Source organism: Anabrus simplex, chromosome 1 (genome assembly GCF_040414725.1).
Source record: "Anabrus simplex isolate iqAnaSimp1 chromosome 1, ASM4041472v1, whole genome shotgun sequence".
Lineage (NCBI taxonomy): Eukaryota > Metazoa > Arthropoda > Insecta > Orthoptera > Tettigoniidae > Anabrus > Anabrus simplex.
The window spans coordinates 1,443,089,309-1,443,109,890 of NC_090265.1; the positions used below are offsets into that span (position 1 = coordinate 1,443,089,309).

At 38.1% G+C, this 20,582-nt stretch overlaps 1 protein-coding gene across 3 annotated transcripts in view; it reads left to right on the forward strand.

Annotated features, from left to right (window-relative positions):
• The window catches only part of lili (LMBR1-like protein), a 303,462-nt gene that overhangs the window by 117,089 nt on the left and 165,791 nt on the right, over positions 1-20,582 (forward strand). For all 3 annotated transcript variants that reach the window (XR_010858636.2, XM_067137919.2, XM_067137920.2), the window contains exons 5-6: positions 12,631-12,757; positions 12,899-12,967. Coding sequence is in view for 2 of the 3 variants with exons in the window: in XM_067137919.2 (XP_066994020.1) it covers positions 12,631-12,757; positions 12,899-12,967 (196 nt within the window). In the remaining variant the exon portion in view is untranslated. The remainder of the gene's footprint in view (positions 1-12,630; positions 12,758-12,898; positions 12,968-20,582) is intronic.

Below are 20,582 nucleotides of genomic sequence, written 5' to 3' on the forward strand. Positions count from 1 at the left end.
AAAGAGTGGTAAATCACTTGAAAAATATTATTATAAAACCAACTTTCAGGTTATAAATGGTTACGTTACACTTAATAAAATTACAAGTCCACATGGTAAAATAAAATAAAACACAGAATTCTTTCCTTTATAACAATGACTACCATCACAGATCCATCTACTTATTGTCTCAACACACTACCTACAAAGTTATCAATTGACCACACTCAACTATGTATAAAAATGAAAGAACGACAAAAATTGAAAATAAAATATATTACCGGCTGACGAATTGAACCTGCATTCGTAACTCAAGTCTCACACAAATACGCTGAGTGTCAACACGCACACTATCAAAGCAAACGGACATCAGAACGACAAAACAATTAAGTCCGTAAATAAAATAAAATACTGAAGTTCAGTGAACTCAAAGACGCTTGGCAAACTGCAATAATATTTCAATAACCGTTAGCTCAGTACCCAATATTGGACAACCCTCAAGTTCATGCCATTTAGTGGTTCCATAATTTTAGGTAAACACCTTCCAGCTGGTAAAGGGCTGCGTGCAAACATGGCATCAATATTACTTAGCTAACACTCTTCGCATTGCATACACTACTGTAGACACTACCATCGCTCAAGTCACTTCCCAAAAACATCTAATCTAAGACTTGAGTATATACAGCTGACATCCCAGACATATCGTCGGGCCTACCTAATGTCCGCACACCCTAACACTAACCTCTATGTACACACACACCTTCCTAAACCTATTGTTGAGCGTGAACTAGGACGTCTCATCATCAATATACTCCTAGGATAACATGTGACGTCCTAAATCTATTGTCAAGCGGAAATTGGGTCGTATATGCTTCCTCTTAAAGATAAAAATTTCATAATGTTCCGTATTGAAATGTATCACAATTAAATTGAAATAATAAGTGAGGTAGTTCAACCTATTCAATACAAATAAATACGAAATGTAGTGTTACATTCCTATTTAATTATAAGTGGAATCGGTACCGGTTTCGACCCCAATCCGGATCATCATCAGCCGAATAGAATGCAAAAAAACAATGCATAGGTAAGAAAGAAAGAAAATAAAAGATCAAGTCCCCACAAAAAACAGTTGAAAAGGCAATGTAAAACAACGGGGATAGGCACTGTAAAATTCAGAAGAAGTAGAAGGTAACTCACTTAAAAGAAGCAAGGTGCAATCTTCTGAGCAGCAGCATAGCTCACGTAAAGTTTAGCATCGTCTCATAATGTTTATGAGAAGCGGAGAACAGTTAGATGAGTCAGCTTGCATACACTATTAGGCGCGAAGTCATAACACAATCCAACAAATAACAAGATCCAAAATCGTGTAGAAACCGAAGACGAGTAGCTCAATTGAAGTAAATTGCCAGCTCCCGAAGATCAGCAAGATGTATTCAACGTCAAGTACTGTGCTCTCAAACGCCGACGGAACTTGATGAATAGCTTAATGATCCAGTACTTGCTTCGGTCACGGAAATGTACATGTACATATATATGTAATACAATTCAATATAATTGAAATATGTAACTAGATCTTGTAGATTTATTATTTCAATTTAATTATGCTTCCTCTAGCATATCAGGCAAAATCGTAACTTCAAACACACTCTTTGATATTTCAGCTGTAGACCTTGTCGAAAATAATAGCACACAATGAAATGAATCTTGCCACAGGATGAACGCAAGTCGGGAAATGCAACCAAGTCCCTATCTTGTTAATAAAACGTGAAATTGAAAATAAATAACGCGTGGCAAGCATTCCACAACTCAAACACGATCTCGGCATGCGCAATGAAGTTTGGAAAAATAATAGTGACTTCCAACACACGTCTAACATTACGTGAATATCACCCAAAACAGTAATCATCACCACCACAAAAATCCACCCTGTAATTCTAGGGTGAGGCCCTCAAATCGCCTACCATCTCATTATTCCAAATATCCATATCCATGACTATCCAGTGGAGCGAAATCCAATGAATCTACACAGCCAAACTATCGCTTTAATAATGTCCAATATCTCGTCCAACAATGTTTCCGATTTAATGATAAATTATCATCTTGTAATTTATGAAATTTACTGATTAGGAACTTGTCATTACAGTCAAATAACACCAACCGTGTATTCAGAATGCTCTTCTACCCTTGAGGTCATATTCATTATATTCATTATACTGACTTTATGTAACTAGTCACTTGGTCTTTAACTACCATGAGCTACAATCTTCACCAGAAATTGTTTTTCACTTGGGATCTTAACTTGAAATCTTACTATGCACAACACAATACTCATCTCGAACCAACCTTCTCCTGGTCAGCTGTTTTGGATTGTTAGCAGAATATACTACAGCCTGCCGCATAAATATCACATTTAATATACAGCCTGTCTCAAAAATCCTTCGCCATCAGCAATTCTCATCGCCTTCTCACGGCGGCATCGCATGAAATACAGGCTTCCTCATGTATACAACTCTTATCTCAACATATATTAATTCTTCGCCATCAATCCCTTTTCTTATATTTCAAGACCTTTCAAACCTCAATCCTCTTGTGACAAACAACTTTTATAAAAATTCCTTTTCATTTTATTTTTACTACAACTTTCAGACCTCAGGAATACAACAACACACCTTGATTTCCCATATCACCGACATACACAATGTTACAAAATTTATCTTCCCATGAATAAAACATAACTTTATCAGATTTTCCTGGATTTCGAGACACACGGAAACCTTATTGAACATAAACTGTTAAATACACTTTTAACATAGAAAAGTTTTATCCCACGGTAAACATTATTCTTATTATTCTTATTATTATTATTATTATTATTATTATTATTATTATTATTATTATTATTTCGACAAAAATTTTCTGAATTCATACGATATTTGAAATTAAGACATTCATTTAAAGATAAAAATTTCATTGTTCCGTATTGAAAGTATTAACGTTAAAAATTGAATAATTGAAAAAGAGGTTCAACCTATTCAATACATAAGAGAAAGAAATGTAGTGATTACATTCTTATTTAATAGTAATTAGAAATGGGACCGGTTTCGACCCTAGTCCAGGTCACCGTCAGCAGGAGGACAATTACTCATTCAGTTATACTGAATTGTGTTGTATATTTCTATATATACATACTTAACTTCCCGCAACCGAGGCAAATACTGGATCTTCAGGATATTCTCCATTCTACTTTGGCATTCGAGACCACATCGCATGACCTTGAATGTGCCGCGCTGATCACCGGGAGCTGGCAGTTTGCTTCTATAAATCTATTCGTCTGCGACTTCAACATATTTATGGATCTTCATATGTTGTTCGATAGTGTTGTGACTTTGTACCTGACGGTGTGTAAAAACTGACCCATTTGACCGTTCTCCACTATTTATAAACATTGTGAGACTTTACCTATCATTGCTTGTGCCGTACTACCATTCATAATATTACGTACTGTTTTCTTTTAAGTGACTCACAATTTCTACCCCCATCATCAATTTATATTTCATCTTATACCGATCCAGAGTTCACTTAATTTTTTTCTTTTTCATATGCATTGTTTTTCATGTTTTTTATGTTTTGAACGGCTGACGATGACCTGGACTAGGGTCGAAACTGGTCCCATTTCTAATTACTATTAAATAAGAATGTAATCACTACATTTCTTTCTCTTATGTATTGAATAGGTTGAACCTCTTTTTCAATTATTCAATTTTTAACGTTAAGACATTCATCACGACTACATTATCGTTGTCATCTTCTTAATTTTACTCAATTCGAACAATATCTCAAATAATATTAACATATTATTTAAACTTCGCATTTTATAGTTTCTTGACGTGAATTTTACAGCACTGAAGAGTTTCACACGATGGCCAAAAATGGAATACCTTTGCCTGATCATTATTAAATATCAACCCGAGACACGCAATGAAAAATTGGTTGGGACAAAGAATATTCTAACTACAACATTGATACAAAGATATTTACAGACCTGTAATCGTAGACATCATCCTGGATTCTGGCTGCATCTAGCCAGCAGGCTTTGTGCCTAACCTTCCATGGTTATATTTGTCGTCACCTTCTTATATATATATATATCTAACTTCAATTACACAACAATTTACACTCGGGGTCGATTGACACCGCAAACAACGCACTTTCAACACGTTTAACAGGCGACGAGCACTGTTCTCAAATGGCAACGGCCACTGTTTTCCCAAGATTCTGCTTTCATTCACCATGCTAAGGGCCAGGTGTTCCAAACAGATAAGAAACCAGATCTCGCAGCCAAGTTTCAGACTTCTCTTTGACAAATATTAGACGCACACACTGAATACAGAGAGGAACTCAATTACTTATTCACCCAAATCTCTACCTTCAAAGTTTCCATCAGCGGAGCTCAAGAAAATTTCCAGCATCTTCTACTTTAATATTATTTTTGAACCATAGACACGAATATGTAATAAGTTACTTGGAGAACAAATCTCCGCACCTTCCTGCTGACGAGTGACGTGAGCTTCGCCGTTCCGACAACCAGATAGAGTGTGTAAAATTGATGGTGGGGGATTTCTTTTATACCCTCTGGGAGGACGCTACCCTTTCCACGAGGCTTGATTGCACAATCTGCTAATTCCGCACCCAATAGACCAATTTTCTTGAAATTTGTTCCATAACTTCGGACAGACTTACGATTCATTATGGTGTTAATTTCATATTTTTCCCAAACTTGCAGCGGGCGAAATGAATTATTTCTGCCCTGGTTTTTTGTGGCATCTTCTTCAGGAAATGACCTTGCCTCGTGTCTCCGATTCACGAGAAGGAGGCAAAGTTTCCTCCAGGCTTAACTGCATTTATATTTACCCTGGGGGTTCTATCTTCACATATGGTTTAAGAATAATTCAGATTCTTTATTCCTGGATTTACCATGTCGCCAGAATCTCTCGTTATGAAGAATTTCTTGAATTTGATAAATTGTTCATTATTCAAAGTCCACCAAAGTGTCCTGGTATTTCATGAGCTCGCGGCTTGCTCGTCACAGAGAGTTCGTTCCCATGAGACAGAGCCAGACTCTTGAAATAAAAACATGGCTGCTCTCAAAAGAGTAGTTTGTAGCTGAAATAAATATTTGGAATACATTTTTTTTTTTCTCATTGTAGAATTATGGGTTCAGTACTTTAGTACAAACTGCACTCAAACCTTCGTTATATAATGGTCCGAATAAATAGTAGCACCTGCAAGCAGTTTTACGTTGCATATCTTGTGGAAATTATATTGAGAGATGGCAACATGGTCTATCTGACGTTCACCTATCAGTTCATTAGGCAATTGTCAGGTCATGCACTTAGGAAGATTCTTTCTGAAGTGGGTAGTTTTAATTTTAAGATTCATTTGCTTGCAGATGTCGAAGTGTTCCCCACAGCGGTTGATGTGGGTGTGAACTGAATGTTCACCTATGGTATATCTAAACTTTTGTTCCTAACCCAACTGGACATTGAAGTCACATAAAAGAGTGATTGGAATCCTAATGTTAGACAGGACAACATCAAGTTGGGTCCAGAAGTTCTCAGCTATCTCAGGATTGCTGGAGTGTTCCTCATTGATAGGATCATGAGCAGTGATTACATCTTTGTGTTGGCCGTGTGGTCTAGGGGGTGGTGTAGCTGCCTCTCACCTGGATACCCCGGGTTTGATTGATTGCTGGCCAGGTTAAGGATATTTATCTAGATCTGAGGGTTGGTTCGAGGTTCTCTCAGCCTACATGATTACAGTTGAGGAATAATAATAATAATAATAATAATAATGATAATAATAATAATAATAATAATAATAATAATAATAATAATAATAATCGTATGGCCTCAGCTACCGTGTGCAGACATTTCAATCTGACGCCATCTGGCTGCCTGCTCGTCAATTTCGACGTTTTGTTTTACTCTAGGCCTACTAGATGGCAGACAGAGCGAACCGGATCTCTCTTGGGCGTCTGTGGCTGAGATTTTAATGAATTTTGTTGAGTAAACGCCAAATGTGTCACCAGAGATCTTTTACATGCCAACATCGTATGACGTGGAGTGTCGAATGGACTTTTTTCCGCCCTTCAAAAATCCGACTACCTCTGCCGGGTTTGAACCCGCTAAGTTGTGGAGTCACCTGATGGTGAGATGGCAACCCCGGTCTAGAAAACCGATAATAATGGCAGAGGGGATTCGTCACACGGGCCTTGTAACATCTCGTAATCTACAAGTCTTTAGCCTGAGCAGCACTTGCTTGGTAGGTCAAGGCCTGTCAGGGCTGTACAGTGTCTTTTTAAAATTTTTTGTTTGAAAGCCTTGTTAGTTTACTTGAGAATAAGAGTTGACAGGTGGGTAGAAATGGCTTTGAAGTCCACTACAGAATCAACAGTGGATGTACGAACCAAAAAGGCTGTGCCTTGAATAACTAAATTAGCAGATGTGATCTTTGGCTTAAATTTGAACATCCAGTATCCATATATTGTTGAGATATCCTCGGATAGGATACCTGTCTCCTTGAATTGCAATAATTTAACAGTTCGTTCAGAGTTTTGTGAGCTGCCTGCCTGTCTGTCTGTAGTAAGTGTCCAGATAGTGTAAGTTTTTAACTAAAAACTTCATCTTTAAGATGAAGGACCTTCCAACTGATCCTTGATGTTTGCACTAGGTGTAACACCCCAAAAATCTGAGGAACTACTTTTACCACTCACTTTGCTGTCCTGGATTCCCTCTTAGGGGTTACCATCTGCGGTATCATTACCATTTTGTACATTGTCCAGAAGGGCTGAATTCAAGTGTTCAGAAGATAATGGAGGAGGTTAAGCTTCCAAATAGTTAGTCTTGGAGCTTAGGTTTAATTTTATAGTTCTCTTTTTCTAGGCAAACTGATTTTTCTACAGCTTATGGACTTTAATTGCTGACTTCCTAGGTATTTCTGTCCCCTCCTGTGTTGGGAAACTCTCCTCTTCTGCCTTTGAGCTGTTAATATAGGAGTGATTTACTTTGCCTTTTCCTGCAGCATGATCCTTGCTGTTTATCACCCAAGAGATCGTGCACCTCACCTGCTGTCCTGTATAGGAGCTGCCGCTGCTCTTAACATGGAGACACACTGTTTTGTGCATTCGAGTAGTTTTTCCTTCAGCTAGGGGATCATTCCCCATTTAAAGGGATTCTTCCACCCAAAACCATTGGCCCTTTCAGAAGTCGAGTTACTGATGGCTGCTTGACACTTAGGGTTGAGATGTTGGCTGTGCAGTCTTCTTTATTACTGTAGCGAGGTAACCCGATCAGGCATGATGTTGTTGTTGTTATCATCATTATTATTATTATTATTATTATTATTATTATTATTATTTTATATATATAATTCGCTGGGGCCATCAAGGACCACGTTAAGTCTTGTTGCTTTTGACACTGAACTTGGCCTTCTTTAGAGCCCAAATTTCCCTCATTCTTTGTGAGTGGGCCTGCTTACGCTCCTCTGTCCAAGGGGCACCGTGTCTTCTCTTTGGTTGCTCGTCTCGGTTTGGCCCGTTCATCAATATTTTCTTGCGGAAGAGATCTCTGTTAAGGGCGTCTTCAGCTGAGGTATGTAGCATTTGCAGGTCTTCTCTGGTATTTCTAAACCAGGGAACTGTGGTTTTGGTGTTTGAATAAAAAAAAGTGAAAGATTTCTTTGGTTAACTTTCTTCCGTCCATTCTTTTCAGATGACCGTAAAATCGAGCCCGTCTTTTTCTGATTGTGTCGGTAATTTTCTCTATTTTGCTGTAGACTTCCTTGTTGGATCTCTTTTGATGGATTCCATTTCTGTACTTTGATCCCAAGATTCCTCTCACAATTTTGCGTTCTCTTTTCTCCAGTTCTTCAAGGAGTCCTTTGTTGACATTTAGAGACTGGGTTTCGGCTGCATATAGAACTACTGGCTTCAGAACTGTTTCATAGTGACGTATCTTGGTGTTTTGGGAAAGGCATTTTTTTTGTAGATTGTGCGGGATGTTTGGTATGCTATTTCCAGTTTGCGTACTCGCTCCTGAAGTGCTTCTTTGTCCAGTCCATTTTTCATGATGATCTCACTCAGGTATTTGAATTTGTCTACTCGGGTGATGTTCCCGAATTTTGTATGGAGTTTTGGTGGAGCCTTTTTGATGTTGGTCATTACTTCTGTTTTCTCAAACGATATCTGCAAACCAGTTTGTTCGGCAATTTCCTTTAAAATTTCAACTTTAGCTCTAGCGGTTTCTATGTCGTTTGAGAGAACAGCAATATCATCGGCAAATGCTAAGCAGTCTGTTGCGATCCCCTTGGATTTGGTTCCTATTCTCAATGGACTGTAGTTGGTTTCCTGTAATCTCACCCGCTAGGTTCTGATGATCTGTTCAAGAACACAGTTGAAGAGTATCGGGGATAGCCCATCACTTTGTCGGACTCCTGTTTTGATGTCAAAGGAATCCGAGAGACATCCGTGGAACTTTACCTTGGATTTTGTATCGGTCAGGGTGGCTCTAATTAATGCCAGCAGTTTCAAATCAACTCCAAATTCATTTAAGATGTTTAGCAGGACTTCCCGGTCAATGGAGTCGTACGCTTTCTTAAAGTCCACAAAGACAGACACATACTGCTTGGACCTTAGTGTACAATATCTGATGATCGTTTTGAGACTTTGGATCTGTTCAGCTGTTTTTTATTATTATTATTATTATTATTATTATTATTATTATTCATTCAACTTCGCTAATCGGCCAACTAGGGACCACGATAAGCCTCACTTTACATTCTGGCATTTGTTCATCTTTCGCTTGATCCACATCGTCTTCATTAGCTCACTGTGTTTAGCACGACGTTCTTCTGTCCATTTAGCACCAGTTGCCCGTTATTCGTCCCGGAAAGTCCCAAAAGTCTTGATGGCTGCTCTGAAAAGATTTCGGTCTTATGCATCTTCTGCTTGTAGGCCCAGTTCTTTAAGGTCTTTCTTGACATTAACGTACCATGGCATTGCCGTTTTTGGTTTTGCGTCAAATATATTAAAGATATGTTTCGTCCATCGAGAGTCGATCATCCGTCGTATATGACCGTAGAAGCGAACTCTGCCTTTACGCATTGTGTCCGTGATCTTCTCTATCTTAGAGTATACTTCTTGCCTGGATTTTGTAATGTAGATGCCAATTTTGTAGTTTGGACCAAGTGTGGTGTGTAGGATCTTTCTTTCTTTCCTCTCTAAATCCGCAAGCAAACATTTCTCGGACAGGATAAGGCATTCAGATGCATACGGTGATACTGGTTTGATGACAGTGTTGTAGTGACGAATTTTTGTGTTCAGCGAAAAGCACTTTTTGTTGTAAATGTTGCAGGTGGTTTGGAAAGTGACTTCCATTTTCTTGATTCTTGCTGCTATGGCCTCTTTGTCAAGTCCATTTTGCTGAATCCATTCCCCAAGGTATTTAAATTTACTAACACGGTTTATCGTTCCATATTTGGTGTTTAGTTGTGCCTATCATCTTTGATATATGACATTACTTCTGTCTTTTGAAAGGAAATTTGTAAACCTGTTTGTTCTGCTACTTCCTTCAACACATTGATCTGTTCTGTTGCATTTTCGAAATTTTCTGCCATAAGGGCTATATCATCAGCGAACGCTAAGCAATCTATTTCCACTCCATTTTTCTTTCTCCCAATCCTTACGGGTTTGTAAAGGTTTCTTTCTTTTAACGTCTTTTGCCACTCCTGTATTACCTTCTCAAGTATGCAGTTGAACAAAAGAGGTGACAGCCCATCTCCCTGTCGAACGCCTTTTTTGATCTCAAAGGGTTCAGGGAGACATCCTTGGAATTTTACTTTGGATTTGGTATTAGTTAGTGTTGCCCTTATTATCGCCAGCAGTTTCTCATCGACTCCCATTTCTGCAAGGATGTTTAGCAACACATCACGGTCGATGGAGTCGTATGCTTTCCTGAAGTCTACAAATGTAGATACATAGGTTCGACCTCTCGGCATATGGTATCTTATTATGGTTTTTAGGTTAAGTATTTGTTCTGCACTTGATCGGCCTTTCCGAAAACCTGCTTGGTATTCCCCGAGTTTGTGCTCAATTTGCTGTTCTAGTCTTTCAAGGATGGATAGCGACAGGATCTTGTAGGCTACTGGCAGAAGAGAAATTCCATGGTAATTGTTCACATCTCTTATATTTCCTTTCTTGTGTAAAGGATGGATCAAGGCTAGCTTCCAGTCCTCTGGTAGTTGTTCTTTTTCCCATATATCTACAATGGTTTGGTGTAGGATGTCAATTGCTTCTTCCGGGGCGTTTCCACAGTTCCGCAATCATGGAGTCTTCACCAGGAGCCTTGTTATTTTTCAGTCTCTTTATGTGGTGTTTGATTTCATCGCGATTTGGTGGAGAAGATCGCAGGTTTTGGCTCACTGGTTTGTTTGTTTTGATGGGGTTGGCTGGTTTTTCACAGTTTAGAAGGTCGTTAAAATACTTAGCTAAGATTTTGCAGTTTTCTTCATTTGATGTTGCAAGAGTTCTATCTTTCCTTAGAAAGCAAAGGGAAGGTGCCTTGTATCCTTGTACCTTCTTTTTAAAATTTCTGAAGTATTCACGGGTCTCACCTCTATGAAAGTCTTGCTCAATCTTATCCAGTAGTTCCTTTTCATACTTGCGTTTCTCACTGCGTATTATTTTTGCTGTTTGTGCTTGTTGTGTTTTGTACATCTTCCAATCTTCTTCTTTTTTCAAGGTGTAATACTTTTTCCAGGCATTCAGACGATTTCCTAAGGTCTTCTCACAGCTATCGTTCCACCACGTGTGCTTCTTCCTCTTCTTGATTTCCGCCACTCCTTCTGCAGCTTGTATCATCTGCTTTCTTGTGCTGTTGAAGTCTTTTTCCACTGGTTGGGCAAGTTCTTTGAATTCATTCTCTCTTTCTCTGAGCTTTTTTGTGTCAAAGCGAATTATGGTAGGTTCGTTCTTATTTTTGTTGAGAGGGATTGGCCGAAACTTAATTACTGATACATAGTGATCTGAGTCTATGTTTATTCCCTTCTTTAGGTAACGTTCATGATTTCCGGACTGTATCTTCGAGATATAGCAACATGGTCTATTTGGAATTCTCCTATTGTTTTGTTTGGGCATCTCCATGTCATCTGTTTTCTTGGTAAGTGACGAAAGTGTGTTGACATCAGTTGGAGGTTGTGGTTATCACATAGTTCGAGGCGTTCTCCATTCTTGTTGGTTCTTTTGTGTGCTGGGTAGAGCCCAACAACTTTCCTGTGTTTCCGTTCACGTCCTACCTGTGCATTAAAATCACCCAATAGGATCTTGACGTGGTGCTTTGGGATTTTCGCTAATCTGGCATCCAGGATGTTCCAGAATCTATCTGTGCCTTCCAGGTCTTTTTTGTTTTGTTCATTAGTTGGAGCATGTGCATTGACTAGCGTATATGTTTTATTTGCACAACGCAGGTATAGTAGGCATAACCTATCATTAACAGCTTCAAAATTTGAGACTGAGCTAAGAATTCTGGTGTTGACAGCAAAAGCTGTACCGAAGATAGGGGTGTTTTTCATTACTCTCTTATGGGATCTGCTCTTGAAGAACTGATACCCTTCAGACTCAAACGTATCTTCGTCAGTGAAGTGAGTTTCTTGCAGAGCCATTACTGCGATTTTATTTTCGTGGAGGGCATTGGTCAGCTGTTTCATCTTACCAGTTTGTATTAAACTGTTTGTTGAACGTTGCCAAAAAAGTTTTAGATATGGGTTTCAGCTTTCGTGACTGTTCAGGATTTCCAAGATGCTCCGACTCGTCTTTAGCATGATGTTGCATCCCTCCCAGAATCCGAACGGGATGCATGCGTCGCTTGTCGGCGACGGTGGATTTCTTTGATAAGTTGCCACCTGGGGTATTAACTTCATGTCTTTGTTTTACCATCATGCTTGAGAAGCTTTAGCTTAGCTTGGAGCAAATTGCTCATTCTACATACAACCAAGGTTGTTAGCCCTGGAGGGCCTCAAGATGTTCTCTGGCTGCGGGCAGGCATTTCCTCCTTACCCGAATAGTTATGGTTTTCCCGCCAATACTCGGGTGGCTGATTGCAGTGGTTTACCACTGGGCGATGGGTTCGCCACATTCCTACGCCAATATTATTATTATTATTATTATTATTATTATTATTATTATTATTATTATTATTATTATTATTATTATTATTATTATTATTATTTTGTGGTGATATAATGAGGAGGAAATATTACTTAGCAGCAACCTTGTTTTCAAATTAATTTTATTATGTTAATCTCACCATCACGATTGTCCTTAGTTTGCTTTGTGCTAAATAATATTGTAAAGGTTTTGTTTATACTGTATTTTGTTCTGTTGTTGGTACTGTATATATCTTTCATTCTTTCTAGTTAAAATTGGTGTTGAGTAACAATAATAACAGTGCTTATAGAATTATGTTTTTTCTTTCCATGGGTACAGTAGTAATCTGAATATGTGTCCATTCTTCTTAGTTTGTATTTAAATATTAGTTAAATTGTCTAGTTTGTCACTTTTGAAGGTCTTATGTTTTGTTGTTTTTTGTTGTTTTTTAGGGTATAATGCCTAGAGTTTATGAAACCATCACTGTATTTTGCCTCTTGGCAATCATTGTTTTTGGAATGACCTACGTCATGTCATCTTTATTAGATGACGAAAAATCTCACCTTCATACCTTGCTCAGTAAGTATTTTAATATTTTTATTACCTACTCTTAAATTTTTATTGTTGCCATATAATAGTGTTTCTTTAAATTTATTGCATTGTTTCAATTTTAAGTGTGGTCTAAATATTAATATTCAGTTTTCTTTTGTACCATTTCAGATCTTGGAAACTATTACCTACCATTCCTGTATTCATGTATATCGTTCATTGGTGTCCTCATGTTGCTTTGTAAGTATCAAATCAGAACAATGTTTAAAGAGACCATACATCTGTAACATTATAAGATTTTCTGTCATTAACACTGGTTTATTTCATCGTAGCAACCTATGTACATCTTAAAGGAGCAGTTGTAGTGAAAAACGAATTACCCGTAAATGTTAGGGGAATTACTTTTATGGTACACATATTTGTTTGTTCATCACTCCCTTGTTTTTATGATGAGTGACCACAAGCATTTGAAGTCAGAGCATAGTTCTGCATAATGTCTCTAGAGATAACCTCTGTCTGTGTATGTAACCACTCCGCTACTGCACCAGTGCAGTAACAGAAGTGAAACTACACAATACGAGGGCACAGTCCCTATATTAATTTAAAGTGAAGTAGTCCAATGGTGTACTTGAAACAAGATACCACAGCAGTGCTGTGTTTATAAATGTAATTCAGTGTTTGGAAAAGGTACTTCTATGCTGTGTTTCCACCAGTTTCCCAATTGTGAAAATTCATCAACTAGATTCAGGTTATGGGAACATCAAGTAAACAGACAATGTTTTAAGCATGCAAAATACAGTGTGGTTTGTTCTAAGCATATTAATGTGAAGCTTTTGAAGAATCTTCTCTCCTAAAATAATATTTCAGGGATTGTTGAAGAAGCTGTCTACCCAAAGCTGTATTAAAATAAAAAACTTTTCCCTTTGCAAGCTAATGATTGTGAATATATCTTTCATCTTTGCCGTTCAACGTCTGTGGTAATGAGTAATGACTGAAGTGACATCATTGATGGTACACTTTCTATTTCAACACACTCAATTTATACAACTCCACAGCCACAGCATCTTTGATGACTAAGATCTACAGTAACAACTAATGTGACATCACTTCCGTCACACATTTTATCGCGTTATACAAATTTTCGAGTGACCTCCAGCCATGAGACATATGCATGTCAAAACGAAAGCCAATCACCCATTTAGTCTGTTCTTATCAAAGAAAGAAAATGGCAGATGAAGCTGTAGCTGGCATGAGCCAGAATTTTCAAGAAATGGAATGTGAAGAAAGTGACATGGAACCAGTAGTGACAGTTCCAGACTTCAGTGATGGTGGTAATGGAAAAAAATGTGTGTTGTGAACTCTGATTGGGAACACTCTTTAAATTTGACTAGTGCGATGAAGGTGACTCACCTAATTTAGACACATCATTTAGAATCTCTGAAGAAGATACTACTTCAGATGAAGGGAGAAATGAAAGTACAGAATCAAGTGGTGAGGGAAATGTTCCTTTCGAAGTGTTCCTCGTGTTTTGGCAATGCATGTAATTGCTATTTCATTCCTATCACGCATAACATTTTCTATTGATTGATATTGCAAAACAGGCCTCTGTTCATTGCTAATAGTGTCTAGCAAATGCCAGAATGGTGACAAATATGTTTGGGAATCAGTACCACGGAATAAGAAACATAATATCAGAGCCATCGTAATTACATCAGCAATTTATTTATGTCTTGGTATGCCTTCAGTATTCAACTGCAGAACATGGACACAGGGCCCAATATGTCTTGTCTTTTGGCTCTGAAAAGTGCTGATCGATATTCACTTTATAGGTGAGAATTACTGTGTGATATACTAGATCTAGTTCAATTACCATGTGTGCAGACTTTCTGCTGCCTTGCTCTAGCAGTCCATTGTAACATTGTGGAGGTTGTCTACACGTGTGGTTGTGGAGCCCAATAGCAAACGATTATCCACATCATCCAAGAGTGTCTAAATGGATGGTTTGAGGGTGACTGGAATTACCTGCTGAAGGCTTCTTCTCTTGTCTTGTCTTGTCTTTTCTTGTCTTGTCTTGTCTTGGGTGAATGTCCTTGATGTTCAACTGTAACATTTTTTAAAAATGTGCTTATATACTGTACATGCATTTATGTATTTCACCCTCTACCATAGGTATAGATTATTAATACCATATAATAAATATGGTTTGAAGACCATTCACAATTTCTGTACATTGCTAAAAGGATGTTTCAGTAACAAAACTAATTTTATTCCATAATTAATTTCTTCAATCATCTATAAGATATAGTTTGATATAACACAAATGGAGGCATTGGTAATCAGTACCATGGAATGGACGTACTATTCCCCTAGCTTTAGCACAAAATTTGTGAGATACAGTTTAATGGGCTTTTAACAGATTCAAAAAAGGAATGGTGGTGAGGACATGGAAATGGCAACTTGTAAAACATTGTTACTGTCGCTCAGCACCAAGTTAAGTGCTGTTCTTTTTCTCTCCGACTACCACAGAGCCATAATAAAACTCCTTTGAACAAATTTTCCGAATATTGAACAGCAGTTTGACGTATGGCATTTAGCTAAGAGCTTTATGAAGCAGCTTAAATCTGAAGCAAAATGCTGTTAAATTACGACATCAAAAAATAGTTTAATAAACCATCTGTGGTGGTCATTCACAAGTTGTGGGTCTTATAACTGAGGGTCATCAGTCTGTTGAAACTAATTCAGGATAAATAGAATTAGAAAATACCTGAGGGAAAAAACAAACAAACATTTAATGACAGACGATACCTGAAAAAGAACATTATTAATTAAAAACAAAATTACATGTTTTGTTTTTGAAAGATCATCATATTCTGTCAGATCACTGTTTTAATAATAATAAAATACTAATAATAATAATAATAATAATAATAATAATAATAATAATAATAATAATAATAATAATAATAATAATAATAATAATAACAAATATTATTAACAAGTGTAAGAACATTTGTTACATTTCTATGCACAACCTCCTAATGATATTGTTGAAATATTTGAACTTATATATTAACAAAATACTCTTGTGCTTCCTCTCCTTTCACTAGTCCAGCTAGGAGTGCACTGCTGATCCTTGGCATCACACCAGCTGGCATGTTTACTGGTAACTCTCCATTATGTCATGCTTCTGTGATGTTATCAGCTTTTGCAGAACAGCACTTGTATTATTATTATTATCATCATCATCATCTTCATCATCACCACCACCACCACCACCACCACCACCACCACCACCACCACCATCACCATCACCATCACCATCATCATCATGGTTCATGTTTGTGGGTTACTGTAGTCACGTCCTAGTTCGTGAACCATGGGCAATTGCTGAGTGGCCTAGTAAGTGGTCCTGAGAGTCGGGATACCAGTTGCTATGGAATGGGAGTGGGCATCTCGGACATATTCTGAGTCGTGGCCCTCCTTGTGCTCAGGCGGTTAGGACTATACAATTCACCGGTGGTCCATAACCCGTTAGAGGAGATATCCTCACTTGGACTATGTGCAAGTAGGGCAGCATCCTGCTTCATGAATTTACCAAGCTCAGAACACTTTAAGCAAGCCTCGGACCTACGGGAGTAATGGAGGGCCACTCCCATTTGACAGGCGAGGGACTCCTTGGAAACAACTTGGCGAATGAAATGGAATTTGATGGGTAGCTATCAATATTAATGGGGCTTATGGAAGAAAGAAAGTAGAACTGGCTGAGTCAGCAAAGAGGATGCATCTGGATGTGCTAGGAGTAAGTGATATTCGGGTAAGGGGAGATATTGAGGAAGAGATAGGAGATTATAAAGTGTACTTGACGGGTGTTAGAAAGGGAAGGGCAGAGTCTGGGGTAGGGCTGTTTATCAGGAATACCATTGCACGCAACATAGTTTCTGCTAGGCATGTAAATGAGCGAATGATGCGGGTAGATTTGTCAGTGGAAGGAATTAGGACAAGAATTGTGTCCGTGTATTCGCCATGTGAGGGTGCAGATGAGGATGAAGTTGACAGTTTTATGAATTATTGATTGACATCGTGGCCAGGGTCAACAGCAAGGATAGAATAGTGCTAATGGGCGATTTCAATGCGAGAGTTGGGAATAGAACTGAAGGATACGAAAGGGTGATTGGTAAATGTGGGGAAGATATGGAAGCTAATGGGAATGGGAAGCGTTTGCTGGACTTCTGTGCTAGTATGGGTTTAGCTGTTACGAATACATTCTTCAAGCATAAGGCTATTCACCGCTACACATGGGAGGCTAGGGGTACCAGATCCATAATAGACTATATCTTAACAGACTTTGAATTCAGGAAATCTGTTAGGAATGTACGAGTTTTCTGCGGATTTTTCGATGATACAGACCACTATCTGATCTGTAGTGAACTAAGTATCTCTAGGCCTAGAGTAGAGAAAGTGAAATCTGTCTGCAAACGAATGAGGGTAGAAAATCTCCAGGACGAGGAAATTAGACAGAAGTACATGGATATGATTAGTGAGAAGTTTCGAACAGTAGATAGTAAGCAGGTTCAGGATATAGAAAGTGAATGGGTGGCATACAGAGATGCTGTAGTAGAAATAGCAAGGGAATGCCTAGGAACAATTATGTGTAAAGATGGGAAAAGGCGAACATCTTGGTGGAATGAAAAAATGAGAGCAGCCTGTAAACGTAAAAAGGCTTATCAGAAATGGCTCCAAACAAGGGCCGAGGCAGACAGGGATTTGTACGTAGATGAAAGAAACAGAGCAAAACAAATAGTTGTTGAATCCAAAAAGAAGTCATGGGAAGATTTTGGGAATAACCTGGAAAGGCTAGGTCAAGCAGCAGGGAAACCTTTCTGGACAGTAATAAAGAATCTTAGGAAGGGAGGGAAAAAGGAAATGAACAGTGTTTTGAGTAATTCAGGTGAACTCATAATTAGGGAGCGGATTTTTATGTAATTACATATTTTTTTGGCGTAAGTTTTAACGCAAGTTACGAAGTTCGTTATTCCTATTGTGCATCCCCAAGTGTAAAAACTGAATCTTATTTCACATAAAAACACATATTTTCACATTTTTAAAATGTAAATACATATTTTAAGAAAATCTATAATAAGCACATAAATCTGCAATATTTGTTGATCAGTAAAATTTAAAATGCTTCTGTGTTATAAAACAATGCTCATATTTTCATTTTACGATTACGGTATTGTTTTTAACAGTGTATTTAACATAATGTATCTGAATGTTTCGGCTATTTATGGACTTCCCTCCATAAGTTCTAAAACTTGCTGGTCACTGGCTACGTCGTTACATTTAGACAGCGATTTGATTTGCTGCACAAGATGTTTCCTTGCATGATGTCATTCCAACTCTTTATGAGTCAACCCTCTCGGATTTTGTTTATAGAATATCAGCGAAAGGCAATCACGGAGAGATAAGGTGACGTAATTCCGTTACGACATGGGAAACTCGGACGAATATTGCCCCACCATTAGGTAGTGGAATTTCATCACTCCTAAGAGTAAGGTTAGCTGTTCGGGTCCATATATCATTCCCGTGGTTGTGTGATTTTGTATGGATTTATAAGAAATATTTCCTTCAGTGTACGCTGCTATTCTTTTTATTGAAACAGTGATTCACCGTAAATGCGTGTGTCGTAACCTGCAAAATAATGCCAAAAGCGAAGTCGAGTACAAGGTCGCGTCTTCAACAATATGTAGTGGAATTTAAAAGCATTTTCACTACCGATGGAAAATATTATTTTTCCAACCGTGTGGTAAAACAGTACGTGCAGATCAATGTTCTCAAGTAATCCAGCATTTGTCTGGAAATAAGCATACTGCGGCTGCTTCGCGTGTGCGTTCGCGGCAATTACTAATAGCTGAACCAGCTACTTCAAATGCAGGCCCATCTAAATATTCCCAGTATTATTTAGATGTGCGCAGAGCATTTGTTTGCGCCGACATTCCTCTTGGTAAAATAAATAATCCGGGACTGAGAAATTTCCTAACAAAGTACATTAATTTTGAGCCTCCAGACGAATCCACATTAAGGAAAAACTATCTCCCAAAATGTTACGAAGAAACTTTACAGATAATTCGGGCAGTATGTGATGGCGAAAAACTGTGGGTGAGCATTGACGAAACCACTGATTCAAGTGGCAGAAAAGTAGGAAATGTTGTAGTTGGTGTGTTCAAGAATGACAAAACTGCTTGCGAACAATCTTATTTGCTAGTGTGTAAAGAAATGCTTGCTGCAAACCATATCACTGTAGCTAGGTTATTCAATGAAGCCATGCACTTACTTTGGCCAAAAGGTATAAAATACGACCATGTATTGCTTTTCCTTACTGACAGTGCAGCTTACATGAAAAAGGCAGCCGAAGGCCTTTCTGTGAGCTTTCCGAAAATGATACACGTAACTTGCATTGTTCATGCTCTACACAGGGTATGTGAAACTGTGCGGGCTCAGTATCCTCAAGTGGATAAATTAGTGTCTAATGGAAAAAAGGTCTTCGTAAAAGCACCCTCAAGAATCAATCTCTTTAAAGAGAAAAACCCGGATCTTGCGCTTCCTCCTCTGCCTATTGTTACGCGGTGGGGTACCTGGCTTAGCGCTGTGGTATACTACGCAGACAATTTCGAAAGTTTTGCATCCGTTGTGAACGTGCTAGATAAAAACGACGCGTCGTCAATTGAGATTCTTCAAGAGATACTAAAAGACAGCTCTTTGAAAAATGATTTGGCGTTTATATCTGCCAATCTAAGCTTCTTGTGTAAAACTATAGACATACTTGAAAAATCCACTAACCTGTTGTCCGAAACAGTGAAGGAAGTGCGCGCTGTTGAAAATAAATTAGATTAGCTCCCGGCTTCGCAGGTACAGGGACTGTTAAAGGTCAAATATCAAAATTTGTTCAGGAAAAACAGAGGATTTCAAACAATGTGCCAAATTTCTAGTGTATTAGGGGGTGCTCATGTTGGCGAAATTGATGGCGTTATTGTTGGTGACATTCCTCTCTTTAACTACGCTCGTCTGACTTCCTGTGATGTGGAGCGATCGTTTTCGCAGTATAAGGCGTTCTTTAGAGATAATCGGCATGCATTTGTGATGGACAATTTGGAGATGACCTTTGTTGTTCACTGCAATTCTGAGACTACTTCTAGCAACTAATATTCCAGCGTGTGATGGGTGAGTACGAACTGGTACTATTTTTTCAAAGATGATAGGTTGCTTTTGCCATATTTAAACAAAACATTACCTTTAAAAAAATAACCATTCATAATATCTACTCTGGCATATCAAAAATTAATATACCATACAGCACATTTCCATACACAGACACCATTTTGCCTTAAGGAGCACGTTTGGTAGCACCATATTCTAATACAAAACATTATACTTATTTATTTCTTGAGCGCGAGTAGTTATGTGATATTTAAAGGAAAATAATTTCAATTTTTTATCGCATATTTTAAAGTTTTTCATCACATAAAAAATAAATATTTTTCACATTTTTAGCACATAAAAATCCGCTCCCTACTCATAATAGATCCCAGGGAATCACTGGAGAGGTGGAGGGAATATTTTGAACATCTTCTCAATGTAAAAGGAAATCATCATGGTGGTGTTGCAAACAGCCAAGCTCATGGGGAGGAGGAAAATGATGATGGTGAAATTATGCTTGAGGAAGTGGAAAGGATGGTAAATAAACTCCATTGTCATAAGGCAGCAGGAATAGATGAAATTAGACCTGAAATGGTGAAGTATAGTGGGAAGGCAGGGATGAAATGGCTTTATAGAGTAGTAAAATTAGCGTGGAGTGTTG